At 46.5% G+C, this 14,799-nt stretch overlaps 1 protein-coding gene across 1 annotated transcript in view; it reads left to right on the top strand.

The window, feature by feature from the left end:
• The window catches only part of THSD4 (thrombospondin type 1 domain containing 4), a 432,381-nt gene that overhangs the window by 31,350 nt on the left and 386,232 nt on the right, over positions 1-14,799 (top strand). Inside the window, exon 3 of the mRNA XM_066635874.1 lies at positions 2,132-2,201. Coding sequence (XP_066491971.1) covers positions 2,132-2,201 — 70 coding nt within the window. The remainder of the gene's footprint in view (positions 1-2,131; positions 2,202-14,799) is intronic.

Raw genomic sequence — 14,799 nt, 5'->3', positions numbered from 1 at the left:
GATGTGAGCTGGGAAAGTCTTTTGAAATCAAGACCCATCTCTTTAACCACTGTACCACACTACCTCTGTGCATATACTCTCTAAGGTTGATGCGGACATTTTTGGAAAAAAGTGAAATTCTAAGTGAACTTCAGAGTTCCTCCCAAGGAGAAGCATTTGAGAATTTTCAAGGAAAGCCAGATAAATTTCTATAAGACAAATGAAATGTATTATGGGGTATATCACAATAGGGAATTGGAATATTATATTATAATATTAAATCAAAAATTCACATATAGGCTAATGGGTTCTGAGCTGTCTGTGACAGATCAGGAGAGAGATCTTGGGGTGGTGGTGGACAGGTAGATGAAAGTGTCGACCCAATGTGCGGCAGCAGTGAAGAAGGCCAATTCTATGCTTGGGATCATTAGAAAAGGTATTGCGAACAAGACGGCTAAAATTATAATGCCATTGTACAAATTGATGGTAAGGCCACACCTGGAGTATTGTTTCCAGTTCTGGTCACCACATCTCAAAAAGGACATAGTAGAAATGGAAAAGGTGCAAAAGAGAGCAACTAAGATGATTACTGGGCTGGAGCACCTTCCTTATGAGGAAAGGCTATGGTGTTTGGGCCTCTTCAGCCTAGAAAAGAGATGCCTGAGGGGGGACATGATTGAGTGTATTGGAATTGCGGAAGATCTGGCGAGGAGGTAGATGTGGTGTCGGCAGTGGCCCCTTTAAGGGTAAGGCCTGGGCATCCAGCAGAGTGTGCTGCACAGCTGCAGCCACTTGAAGGCAATAGGGCCCTTAGGCATATAAGGGGCACCTGAGGCAGAAAGGGTTTGTGGGTTTTGAAGGAGTGCAGGTTGGAGGTAGGAGAGGAGACTGACTGACTTGGCTTATTGATTTTGGAATCTGACTGTGACTTGGCTTATGGACTTTGGACTTTGACTTGGATACTCTGACTGACTTTGTGATTAACGGACTACTCAAACAGGCTGTGGAGAGCTGAGGTGTGCTGCTATACTGGGAAGGACTGCTGCCTTAGGAACTGGTTCCCTGCAGTTTAAACAGGCAAGCTACCCTGGTGGTAGAGTCTAGCAGTGCTGCTGTAGAGAACTGGGGCCATTGTTGGGGAACGAAAGGAGAGATAATTAGCTTAGAGTGGGCATAAGTTCCCTAAGTGAGGCTTGGAGTGGGAATCTGGCAGGACATTGAGACATACAAAATTATGCACAGGATGGACAGAGTGGATAGAGAGATGCTCTTTACACTCTCACATAACACCAGAACCAGGGGACATCCACTAAAATTGAGTGTTGGGTGGGTTAGGACAGACAAAAGAAAATATTTCTTTACTCAGCGTGTGGTTGGTCTGTGGAACTCCTTGCCACAGGATGTGGTGATGGCATCTGGCCTGGATGGCTTTAAAAGGGGATTGGACAAGTTTCTGGAGGAAAAATCCATTATGGGTTACAAACCATGATGTGTATGCGCAACCTCCTGATTTTAGAAATGGGCTATGTCAGAACACCAATGCAAGGAAGGGCACCAGGATGCAGGTCTCTTGTTATCTGGTGTGCTCCTTGGGGCATTTGGTGGGCTGCTGTGGGAAGCTAAGCAGGGTCAGGCCTGGTTAGTACTTGGATGGGAGACCGCCTGGGAATACTGGGTGCTGTAGGCTTATACCATAGTCTTTCGAGACTGAAGGTTGCCAACCACCATGTGAGATACAAGAAGCTGGACTAGGCCTATGGCCTGATCCAGTGGGGCTGTTCTTATGTTCTTATGTATAAATAAATTAAAAAAACAACAACTAGCTGTTGCATCTGAGAGAGGGAGATGCAATCCATATTATGCCGTTTGGTTTGCTTTAGACATTCATGCTCCTCTGAAGATATCCCAGCCATAAATGACTTGCTGCCTTTTCTCTGACAATGGATGGCTAATTTCCAAATGGAGGAGTGGGAAGCATTCCAGCCTGCCCAGAAGTTGCTGCCTCTGACCTTGAGGCCCAGATGTGTAGTCTGTGGTTGCCTAGAGGTTTGAAAAACGTAACCACGCCGCTCACATGATCTGCAACGAGACGTCGCTTGTGGTTTTTTGCTTGAAGCATGTGGCTGAGATGAAATGTCTTTTTGTTTTGCAGGCTTCTCAGTTCCATCGTGGTGCTTGGATTCCAGCTGGTCATTCCACAGCCCTCCATTGAACACAGAAAAGTAAGTGCCACAAAGAACACACCCTGGGCAGGTTGGTTTTGTTTTTTTCTGGAGTGCCAGATACTCACAATAACTGCGGCTCAAGCCATATCACTTCTACAGCAGCAGTTCCCAATCTTAGCGGCGAAGCGACCCACCTTGTCCTCCGCAGTGGATCGTGATGCTCCTGGTCACGTCAGGCAGGATTTTTCGGGCTCTTGCTGGGTTGGCGGCTGACTCTACTGACCTTTGTGGCCTCAGAAATGGCCCACAGAAGTCTCCAAAAGCCACCTCCAATTTTTGGAGACAAATCAGAAGAAAGTGGCTTTTGGAGGTTTCTGTGGGCCATTCTGAGACCCATGGAGGCCAGTAGAATGGGTCACCGAACTGGCACCATGCAAAAGAAGCCTCCAGGACTGCCCAATGCTTACGGAATGGTTCCAATTTGGATGCAAGGGCTGGTGAGAGAGCCCGGCCTGCAAACCACCTTGCACGATCTTGCAACCCACACTTTGGGAAAGGCTGCTCTACAGTTTTACACGTCACAGTAAGCACAGGTTGCTGCTTCCAGGGGGGATTTGAGACAACTGGTGCTAGAGGCCATTTCTGGGTGGATCCAGGTCTGATGCGAATGGTGGGTCATTTACAGCAAAGTTGACAAAGAAGGAAGTTCCCTTGGTACTGCTACTTTGGGGAGTGACGCAAAGGCAAGGACCACTGCCCCTTTTCCCCACATAATTATGGGTGTGGGTCCCAAATCCTAACCAACTTTCCAGCTTGGACATAGCTGTGCCAATGGGGCATGTGCTGCATCCTGCAGTTGGGGGCAGTCATGGAGGCCTCCTCAAGGTAAGGGAATATTTGTTCCCTTACCTCAGGTCTGCACAGTGGCTTCATTGGTGCTGGAAAGTTGGATAGAATTGTGCTCTGGGAGTTTAATTCGCGTATTCTAGGGTGGCAGTCAGAAGGGGTCCTCTCCTCACTCTCAGGGTTTGTGATTACAGGCAAATGCTGATCACAGGGAGGGTGGGGAGCAGTACATGTTCCTTTACAAAGAGGATCTGAAGGGGTCTAAAGAGTCTGGGTGAAATGATGTGCTGTGACAAGCATGCGTTTAGGGCTTGTGTTTCAATGCTACATAGCAGCAGTGGCAGGGAGCCCTTGATCTATGTCAGGATCCTGGTATGGGGAAAGGGGCTTTGCTGATCCAGCACTAATAGAAGAGGCAAAGGGTTCAAAGTCCTCCCCCCCACACTTCTGCAGTCCAATTTCAGGAAGATTAAAAAGCCCTGCTCTAGACCAAATCTAAGTGAAAATGTTCTTTTGGCTGTACCACTTCAGAATGCAGCTGAGAGAATGCATACCTGAATCCTTTCCCATTAGAAAAAAAATTTCCTCTGAAAGATAAACTAGACATCAGAGAGAAAGGATGTAGCCAAGCCCTTCCCCCCCCTCGCATGCTAGTTTTCTAGGTGCGGGGATTTTCAGTGGGAAGCAGTTAATCATTGATTCCTTCTGCCTGGAGTGGTATGCCAGGAATAACCTTGCCGGGCAACAAGCTGTATAGAAAAGCACTGATGCCTAATGTGGGACAGCAAATGCTAATGCTAGCAAATCAAAAGCTGCAGGATATCCCACAGCACAATCTTAAGCATGCCTTCATGGAAGTAAGTCCCCTTGAGTTAAACTTCCAAGAAAGTGTGCGTAGGAATGCAGCCCTAATTATGGATTTCCTGCATCACACCTGGTTTGAGCAACAGACAGGTGCTTTTGGAGTTCTGCTTTGCTCTGACAATCATCCACTTATGGAGATCGCTAGAATTTGAATTCCGTGGGTGGGGAACTGAAGCCCGGAATCTGGAGACTTTGTAGCTCAGGTGCTTAGAGCTCTCTTTTCTTTTCTTTTTTGTACTGGTGACTGCTGGCTGGGTGTTTTTAACTTGTATTTTTGATGATACCTTTATTTCTCTGCATTTTATGTATTTTAATAGTTGATTGTAAGCCACTTTGGGTACCCTTTTGGGAGAAAAGTGGAGCAGAAATCAAATGAGTGAATGAAACTTGCTGGCCCATCCCTTCTCCTTGTGAATGTCTTCCCTGGAGGACATCTATGGAGGTCTTGCTGCAGGGTGATGTCACCTCTGGAAATGCAGACCTTGGCTGCAACCTGTGACAGTGCATTTTTTGTTCTATGCCCCAGCTTGTGGAACTTCCCTCCGCATGAGATCAGAACTGTCCCATCCTGTTAGCGTTCTGCAAGGGTCTGAAACTTTTCTGTTCTGTTACTTTAAGTGGACTTGTCCTTTGTTATTGGCATTGAGATGCTTTAAATCAGGGGTGCCCAAGCCCCTCGCGGCCCTTGAGGACTCCCAATTCGGTCCTCAGGGAGCCCCCGATCTCTAATGAGCCTCTGGCCCTCTGGAGACTTGCTGGAGCCCGAGCTGGCTTAATGCAACTGCTTTCAGCATGACGGTCAGCTGTTCGACCTCTCACCTGAGCTGTGGGACGAGGGTTTCCTCCACTGCTTGCTGTTTCACATCTGTGATGCAACAGTGGCAGCAAAGGAAAGGCTGGCCTTGCTTTGTGCAAGTCATTTTATAGGCCTTGAGCTATTGCAAGACCTTCATTCATTCATATAAGTTCCATCTTGAATATATTCATTTTTGTAAATTTATTCAATTTTAAAAAGTAAATTAATTCTTTTTTTTCCTGGCCCCCAACACAGTGTCAGAGAGATGATGTGGCCCTCCTGCCCAAAAGTTTGGGCACCCCTGCTTTAAATGCTTCTGTTGGTTTGGGTCTCTTGTGTTGTTGTTTTGCTGTGATGTGGCATTTGGGCTCTATTTCAAAGGTCTTCTGCATTGCCGATTGATTTGCACCATGGTTGTTTTAAATATTGTACAGCGTTGTTGCTTGACTTTATTGTTTTATTTACAGCCCAATCCTAACCTGCACTGGAAGGCGCAGGCTAACTGGCCCGCTCTATATCCAGCACAAGAGAGGAGGTGGCTGTGGCGCAACTTGGCCAACATTGGCCACTCTCTGCCGGTCTGGATCTGGCATAGGGAGGCAGGTGCACATCCTTGCGCCTGCCCAGCCTCCTCTGGAGTAGTCATGTGCTTAATGCCACATTTGCAACACTCCTGGATTGGTTCAGGGCCATGCACCGGCCGAGTACATTATCTGAATTTTGCTCTTAGACATTGTTGTAAGCCACTTTGGGTTTCCTGTTGGGATAAGGAAAAGCGGGCTTGATATTTTTCAGTGACATATATGATGCAGCAAACAGAGAACCCATTGCAGAAGTGAGAATGGTGGTCCCAGCCCTGCAGAACCAAGCCCAACTCTGTATGAACACCATCTCTTAAGCGACCTGAAGACCAACTTGCAAAAAATCTTTGGCAGAAATTCCATTTTAGTTTGATCTTTTTGGCTCAAGGATCAGCCATGATCAATAACACCCTGATCTGGACGTTAATCCCCAGAAATGAATGTACTCTTCATCCTGAAGAATTCATCTATTGTGGCCAAGCAAAAAGGCATTTTGTCCTCAAGGCACAGCGAGATCCACAACGACTTTAATCTCTGTTGGGGGAAGAGAAATGCCATAACCATGTGCTAACTTCTGAGAAATGTAGCATGTCCCCTGGGAGGCCCCCATGCTTTGGACTGGCAGTTCCATTGTTCGTAAAGAATGCAGCTGTCACACCATGGTGCCCAGGTTAGGTTAAACAGGGTCACTAGCAACTTAACAGCTTAGATTTCCCAAACGTGTACAGTCCTGACTTGCTCTCTTTCACACCAGGCTGGCTGGCTGAAAGCTGCTAACTTGATGCCCAGGGTCTCTCTCGGAGTATGTTGTCATTTAAATAATTGCATTATTTGGTCAAAGGTATGCAATGCTTGCCTTTCAGTTCTGAAGGCTTTATTTATCCTGGCCTTCCTCAATGAGGAAGTGGTGTTAATTTAATGCTCCTAAATGAGACATTAAACAAACAAACAAACAAACCCCAGGCTGTTAAAGGGAAGAGGATAAGTGAGAGCAACAATAACCTCATTTGAAACTCCGGGAAGATGGTGCAATAAAATGAAACTCTTTCTTTGGGTGGGTCAGATTAAAAATCAATGGCAAGTCAGAGGCACCCTCTGCATTTGCTTAAAAAGCCTGGCACAAGGAGGCATTTTTTCAGCTCCTCGGAAGTGCCGTTGGCGACCATCTTGAAGTAACCTATTTTGTTGGAAACAAGAGATGCTCTGAGTTCTCCAAAAGAGCGCCTTGCTCTGGCGACAGAAGCGTGGAGGATCATTCTGGGAATTTACGTTATAGGACAAGATTCTATTCATGCTGAGAAGACCTTTCTGATAGAGATGCACACTCATTAAACTTTGTGAGACGCCCCCTCGTCAGTGCTGAGACCACCAAGTCACTCTTTCTTTCCAGGGCTAGGTCAGACTTCTGTTTACGGAAGTTCAGGGCTTCAGAGAGGAATTTTTATCAGGGGATGCAACATTTCTTTTAGGCCCCTTTTGGGACACAAAGTTTCTTTTGGGTCCCTCCTGTCTCCATTGGATCATAATTTCACCTGATCACCATTTCATATGATCATTGGATCATAGTTTCTATGAATTATGATATTAAAAAGATAGATGCTTACTCACAATATGAATGCCAACCTTCACACAATGTATGCAAATGTTTTCTGAGATCAGAAGAAATTTCCAGCTCCCCTCCTTTGGCTCCTGGGCCCTCTTTTTGACCCTGGGCCTGGGTACAATTTACCCCCTGCACCCTTCTCTCATGGCTCCTGCAGAAGTGTAAATTCCATGCAAATGAGTATTCTGCGCTGCTTGGGAGATTTGGGGCACAACCCTAACCAGGTCTACTCAGAAATAAGTCCTATTTTGTTCAATGGGGCTTACTCTCAGGAAACTGTGGCTAGGATTACAGCTTTGGACACCTTTGTTGGTCAGAGGTGTAACTATTGTCTTGAAGGGTCCAAGATCAGTCCAAGATACGTTAATTGAACTCATCTTGGTTCTATAATGGAGCTGCGTATTACACATTTATCTTGTCCTTGCCCCTCTCCATTAATTCTTTAGTGCAGTGATGTATGAAGAGGTTGGCTGGGAGGGGTGTGCACAACCTCATTATATACTCGAACATGGCAAGTTGTATTGTATGGGAGAATGGTATTTGCATGTTTCATTGGTAGCTGTGTACTGTCGGGTAACGTGTACTTCCCAGGAATGGGTAAATCTAGCATGGCTTTGACTTGACTTGACTTGAGTCACGAGTCTCCCCCCCACGACTCACCTTGGAAACAAGTCATAACAGGGGCGCTCTCCGAGTCACCAAGTCACCTGATCATGACTTGAAAAGACTTGAGTCACGAGTCTTTTTGATACACGTGTCAGGTGCGGGGGGAAAAATAGGGGCCTGCTGCTGGGCTGTGTGTGTGTTTGAGTTCTCTTTAATCACTCCCTTGCTGTCCGTACCCTTCTGCAAAACAGGAGGGGGTGAGGGGGACTGTGAGAGAGCAGAGACAGAGAGCAGAGACAGAAGTAGCAAGAGGGAGGAGGGTCACATGCAGCAGCTGTGAGGCTTACTGGGACAACCTAATCCTTTGCAAATCTACGCGGAAGCAGTCAGTCAGTCAGTCAGTCAATGGGGCTTTCTCCTCTCCCCCCAAGTAACAGTGGAGCTCACAGCAGCCACGTGATTGGAAAGCATGATTGCTACAAATCTCCTTCCCCACTTCCCTGCCTCCTTTTTCCCTGGGTTTCTCCAACCAATCCTAAAGCAAGGACTCCCATGGACTCCTCCCCCTCCCCTTCCTCATCCAAAGAAACAAACCAGACTGCCCATCCTTCATCCAATGTTCATTGGTTCCTTCCTATAAGAGACAGGCAAGAGAGCCCGCTCTCATCTCCCCACTCCTGCTGGGATGCAAAAGCAAACCCTTCCCTGTCTCCTGGCTGGAACCTCCCTGCTGCTTGCCCGGTCTGAATGATGGCTCCACAAGGTTTTTCATGCCACAAAAACTGTAAGCAAGCACACCCAGATGCAGACAGACTTGAGTCTGCATGCGTGGGGATGAGTGCCGAATCAAGGGGCCCTTGACTTGATTGTTTTGCTGAATCTTCCCCGCACATGACTAGAGTGTAAAAGAGGTCAGTGAAAAACACGCATTTTTGTGACTTGGACTCGAGTCACCTGACTCAAGTTCCCATCCCTGGTACTTCCCCTCTGTGTTTTTGGGACTAGATCAGTGTTTGTTTCCCCCAGGTTTAAATTAACACTAGCATTCCTCACCAATAATTTTATCCCTCCACTACAGGGAGGGCATTGTACATAAATCAATCAACAGAACCCATGTCTTCTACCTTGACAATGAGATTCCTTACAATCGTAACACCAAAACAGTTTTAAATTGGCAAAACTGATGTGTAGAAACCTTAAAAATAACAAATTCAGAAAGTTTTGTAATTAAACTGTACCAGGATCAGCATTACCTAACAGAGCCTTCAGCACACGTTTAGCCAAATGGATTTGAGCTAAACCAGCTTCACTTTCTCTCAGTGCTCTCTCCCCCTCCCCAACAGCAACACATGTGCTTTCTCTTAAGCTTAAAGCGAGGCACGTATGTAAGTTCTTAAGGATCAGAGAGTTCAGCTTTTGGTGAAGGAAATTCTAGGATTCCTCTGTGTGCACCTTGCACATCTGGTTTTGCTCTGAAAGGTAAGCACAGGAAATATAATCGGACTCTGAGGCTTGGAGAGTCGAGTGCATGTTCCATTAAGATATTTGTAAATAGTTCAATATTTCCTTGCTGCAAAACTTTACTGGAAGAGGAAGCGAAAACACAGGAATTGGCAATGTAAGAGATGAGAATCCAATTTGATTGCCATCCCTGGGTGCCTATAATGCAGCTGTGACCTTTTTGGGCCTTTCTAGACAACTATGACTTTTTAGAACATTGGGGTAGAATGAAGTGCAATTTTGCTCTTGTTCTACTCTTAAGAAATCCTTGCGGGGAGCAAAGAGATAGGGAGTGATTCAGCATCTGCAAACCCCACAGGGACTTTGTGGCTTCTATTACTCTGTAATGCACGTGCACGTGCAAACAGACCCTGGATCTGATAGCCTGTGTTAATTTGATAGGAAAAATTTAAACCCGGAGGGAGGCTGGGGAGTGTTAAACGCTGAAAAGCACAGAAATGAAGTTGGCTGCTTTCTTCGTGCTTGCAGCTGCAAGCTGACGGGTTCACACTCGGTGGCTGGTAACGTGTTTGCCTATATGGAAGGTCCCTGGCATAACTGGTTTAAAGGAATCTTAGGAATCTGGGCTGCCAAAAGGCCTTGGAGACCTGCTCTGGGCAGTGCACACATTACTGGGCTGAATATGCACACCATCAGTTTTTGACAATTGACAAGGTACACTGCACTGTTGGTGGGGGATCTCACATCCCCCAGTGGCCCTACTAATAAAGTACCCTCCCCCAAACTCCTAAGGCGTACCTGCAGGCCATTCACAGCACACCGTTCTGCTTCAGCACAGTGGCTGGAAATTGCTGCAGTATAGCCAATGTCACTCATTTTACTGTATTTGGACAATTAAAAAAAATAAGTTAGATTTCAACAATTACAAGAGAACGACAGGGCTTGTTTCCTGAGCTGTGGCGCTATGATTAAGAGATCTCTCAGAGAACAGTCCTCTGACTTTCTTCTTAAACAATGGTTAACATAACTCTTGTGAGCTTCTCATGTTCTTTTGAGCTTGCATATTTTCTTTCAAACTCTCTGTCTCGTATACGCATCCCTCTTATTCATTCAGCAGAAGCATTTTAATGTTCATAGGAGGAAAAAGGTCTTTTCTTCGAACTCCGTTACTAATACTTTATCCTAAGGGAGAAATCACCCCTGGAGGCCCCCCCTGGTTTATCAGGGGGTTTCTCTCTGTTAACATGTCAGATCCCTTCCCATGAAGAGATGATTCTCATGTACAGGAAACATTTGTGAGTGTCATTCACTCTTCTTAACCCTTCGAGCCATCAACTTTCATTGCCCTTCCTTGCTTCTTCTTGTTGAAACTTTGCAACCCATAAAATACAGTCCACATTCCATCCACCCTCTTCCTGTGCATGAGTTCCCAAACTGTGCCCACTGATCTGGGTGGGGTTTCAGGTCTGATGTTCTACAAGAATCATTTTGAGTCAATTGGGCAGCAGATTGGTTGTCATTGAATCAGTGGGCTGAGGGGAGCAAGGCGACACTGGGCTTACTGGTATGTACACTGGCAAGCAGGTCAGCATCCATTGTTAGTGGTCTTCCATCCAGATCAGGCCTATCTTTAGCTATGTTCGTGTCTACCTTTAGACAGTTCAAATGATTCAGGATATTTTAATAAGGCATCTCTAAGAGGCAAACATAGAAGCTAAAAAGTACAATACTGCATAGCGAACCCTCAGCACTTGCAGGTACAATTTCAGTGGATTTAACCATCAGAGGGATGCAGAGGGTTTACATAGGTGCCTCTGGAGGCTCGTGGCAATTACGTCCCTGGAGCCTCCAGAGGCATCTCCAGGGTTGTGCTGGACCAGCAACCCACTTCATTGGCCTCTGTGGGCCTCAGAATGGCGTTCCAGTTTTCTGAGACAGTTTCCGGTTTGACTGGAAGTAGCTTCTGTCTTCTGAGGGCCATTCTGAGGTCTGTGGAGGCTTAAGGTTGTCAAACTGGTAAGCTATGGGAGTGGACCCCAGAATCTGCGGATTTTCTTATCCACGGTGTGTGTATGTGTGTCTCGAACCCCCGTGGATAAGGAGGGCCCACTGTACCAGAGAAGGATACCAGAAAACAGGGACTGTTTCTGGTAAATAGAGGCAGTTGGAGAATGTATGCCTTTCTGGGCAAAATAGGGAGGAAAGGGGCAGTAAGAGCCCAGTCCTATCCATCTTTCCAGTGCTAATGCAACTGTGCCAATGGGACACATGCTGCATCCTGTGGTGAGTGGGGCAGTCATGGAGACCTCCTTTGTTTCTCTTCTTTGGGGCTCCATTGAAGGTTGGATAGGATTGGGTCCTGATTTAACTATGAGTTTGGAAGATGTATGCTCTACTTTTTAATGGAGTGATCCTTGAAGTGGCTTCCAAAATTTCTTTGCTACCATTGCATCAGTACAGTAGCATTCTGAGAAAGTTTTCCATGTACTGAAGGATTTATTACATGCTGGTCCCCATGGGAAGGAAGAGGAGATGTCGGTGGCCCACTGTGACCAATTGGCAAGACACTTGGCTGATAAAGTGACTTGCATCTGTTCTGACTTGAACACCACATTGAACAGAGCCCTGGATGTTTCTTTGACAGTTGCTTGTCCAGTTTTGATGGATATGTTCCAGTTTGTTCAGTCTGAGAATGTGAACAGGTTGCATGAGAGTCTGGGCCACCATGTGCTCACTGAGTGCTCCAGTGCTCCCAGAGGCATCTGGTGCGTCACTGTGAGTCACAGGAAGCAGGACTAGATGGGATCTTGGTCTGATCCAGTAGGGCTCTTCTTATGTTATTGTGCCCACTTGATCCTTACCCACCCTGGCAACTTGAGGCAGCCCGAGGGGAGAGGGGTGAGACTGGTCAATTCCGTGGTGGTGCGTGTGAGCACTCCTCTCAGAGGTGGGGTGGTTTCCACTATTTTGAAAGAAGCTATTGTAACACTATTGCTAAAGAAATCCTCCCTAGATGCCATAGTTAATAGTTCTGGCCAGCTTCAAACATGCTCTTCCTAGGGGCCAGAAGAGGAGAGCCAGATTCAAGCAATACTGCGAAAGGATAAATGACATGATTTGGTTATAGACCTGAATTTGGGGAATAGGAGAGAGTGGCATCAATGTTGTGATACCATCAGGCAGCCTTGTATGGTCTCTATATTATGGCCTTGTATGTTTAGGATGGCCTCTATATGTAGTTAAGAACATAAGAACAGCCCCACTGGATCAGGCCATAGGCCCATCTGGTCCAGCTTCCTGTATCTCACAGCAGCCCACCAAATGCCCCAGGAGCACACCAGATAACAAGAGACCTGCATCCTGGTGCCCCCCCTTGCATCCAGCATTCTGACATAGCCCATTTCTAAAATCAGGAGGTTGCGCATACACATCATGGCTTGTACCCCGTAGTGGATTTTTCCTCCAGAAACTTGTCCAATCCCCTTTTAAAGGCACCCAGGCCAGTTGCCATCACCACATCCTGTGGCAAAGAGTTCCACAGACCGACCACACGCTGAGTAAAGAAATATTTTCTTTTGTCTGTTCTAACTCTCCCAACACTCAATTTTAGTGGATGTCCCCTGGTTCTGGTGTTATGTGAGAGTGTAAAGAGCATCTCCCTATCCACTCTGTCCATCCCCTGCATAATTTTGTATGTCTCAATCATGCCCCCCCTCAGGCGTCTCTTTTCTAGGCTAAAGAGGCCCAAACGCCGTAGCCTTTCCTCATAAGGAAGGTGCCCCAGCCCCGTAATCATCTTCTGTTGGCATCCTTCATCTGTTGGCATCCTTCAGTCTCGGAAGACTATGGTGTCACGCTCTGAATGGTGGTTCTGGAACAGAGTGTCCTCTCCAATGCGCGAAGCCTGGGTAAAGTAGGTATGGAGGATAGGCTGTTACCCATGCAGCAAATCCCCCCTCTCCACGTCGCTGAAATGGTCCAATGGAAAGGCAGAGGCCAATACGGTTGGTTCCAGCGGCGTCGCAGGAGTTGCCAGAACATCACTGTGTTCAGCCATGAACTGCCTCAGGGACTCCGGCTCCGGATTTTGCCTCGAGGTTGACTCCTGAAGCCTTTTCCATAACTGGATGTAGCCACAAGGCAGTGGAGGTTTGGGATCAGAGTTTTCCTTCTCTCAGATGAGCTGCCTTCCCAGGCTGATGAGTCCCATCTACCCGGTGGCTGTTTAGTTGCCTCTTACGACAAGTACAGCCAAACTGAGGGCCTATTCTTATCCCCAGCCCCCAGGGGTAAATCATCTTAGTCGCTCTCTTACAAACCTAGAATTGGAACGACTTTCCTTCACAGCTGTTCTCCCCACGTCAGGTCTACAACTTCCTAGATCACATCCACAGCTTGATATATTTCTTGTTTTTCATGTATTCTGCCTGGAAGTGTATAGGCAGTGCATTACCCAGTCTTCATCTTCCGAATGTAGAGAAAGGAACAAGGATGTGCCTATTTAAAAATAGACCTGCAATAAGATTTCACCTGGAATCCCTGGGTTTCTTAAGGTCGCATGCTCAAATTCTACTCCATATACTGCATGGCTGATGCATTTGCTTGGAGATGATGATGTGTGACCAGTATCCTAATATGCAAAAGCTAAACTTGTCCAAATCTTCAAGGAAACATATCCATACCCTCCTCTCTGTTCCTTGATCAAGTACAACACCATGTTGGAAAATTAGCATCTTGGAACCCTTATTACATATTCCGATTCTTGTCCAACCAGTTAGTTTTGGAATAATTGTGGCTTCTAATTCCAGTGATATTTCCTCCTCAGGGGCGTTCATGCATGGTGAAGTTTCAACAACTCTAGACCAAATCCCAAGGCGTAGATCTTGTTTCCTCCTTGTCTACTGGAAGCAGCGTTAGAATTTATACAGCAATTTAAATCGCTTCTGAATGGCCGCATTCAGTGGAATGTTTGAATGAAGGCCATGTGCATGTTTAAGGGGTAAATAGAAGACTGCCTTGAAAAGTTATTTATTTCTGATTTCCTATTTTGCATGCCTCTTAAGTCAACCTAGCAAGAGTATATTTCAAAAACATACCAAGGAATGATATGCATACCTCTGTGGAGTGACCATCAGCATAATCTTTGGCTGCAAGAGGTTTTTCATGTATGAACACACAAAACTGGAAAATAAATAGGCAATGGGTGCAATCCTAACCCCTTATGTCAGTGCTTTCCAGCACTGACATAAGGGCAATGCAGCTCTGAAGTAAGGGAGGAAACATTCGCTGACTTTGAGGAGGCCTCTGTGAGTGACACCCAACTGCACGATGCAGCACATGTCCCATTGGCACCGCTACGCCAGTGCTGGAAAGCACTGACATAAGAACATAAGAACAGCCCCACTGGATCAGGCCATAGGCCCATCTAGTCCAGCTTCCTGTATCTCACAGTGGCCCACCAAATGCCCCAGGGAGCACACCAGATAACAAGAGACCTCATCCTGGTGCCCTCCCTTGCATCTGGCATTCTGACATAACCCATTTCTAAAATCAGGAGGTTGCGCATACACATCATGGCTTGTACCCCGTAATGGATTTTTCCTCCAGAAACTTGTCTAATCCCCTTTTAAAGGCGTCTAGGCTAGACGCCAGCACCACATCCTGCGGCAAGGAGTTCCACAGACCGACCACACGCTGAGTAAAGAAATATTTTCTTTTGTCTGTCCTGACCCGCCCAACACTCAATTTTAGTGGATGTACCCTCGTTCTGGTATTATGTAAGAGAGTGTAAAGAGCAGTGTAAGAGAGTGTAAAGAGCATCTCCCTATCCACTCTGTCCATCCCCTGCATAATTTTGTATGTCTCAATCATGTCCCCCCTCAGGCGTCTCTTTTCTAG

Source organism: Tiliqua scincoides, chromosome 8 (genome assembly GCF_035046505.1).
Source record: "Tiliqua scincoides isolate rTilSci1 chromosome 8, rTilSci1.hap2, whole genome shotgun sequence".
NCBI classification, from domain to species: Eukaryota; Metazoa; Chordata; class Lepidosauria; order Squamata; family Scincidae; genus Tiliqua; species Tiliqua scincoides.
Note: the sequence above shows the minus strand (reverse complement) of the source record. Positions and strands in the feature narration are given on the sequence as shown.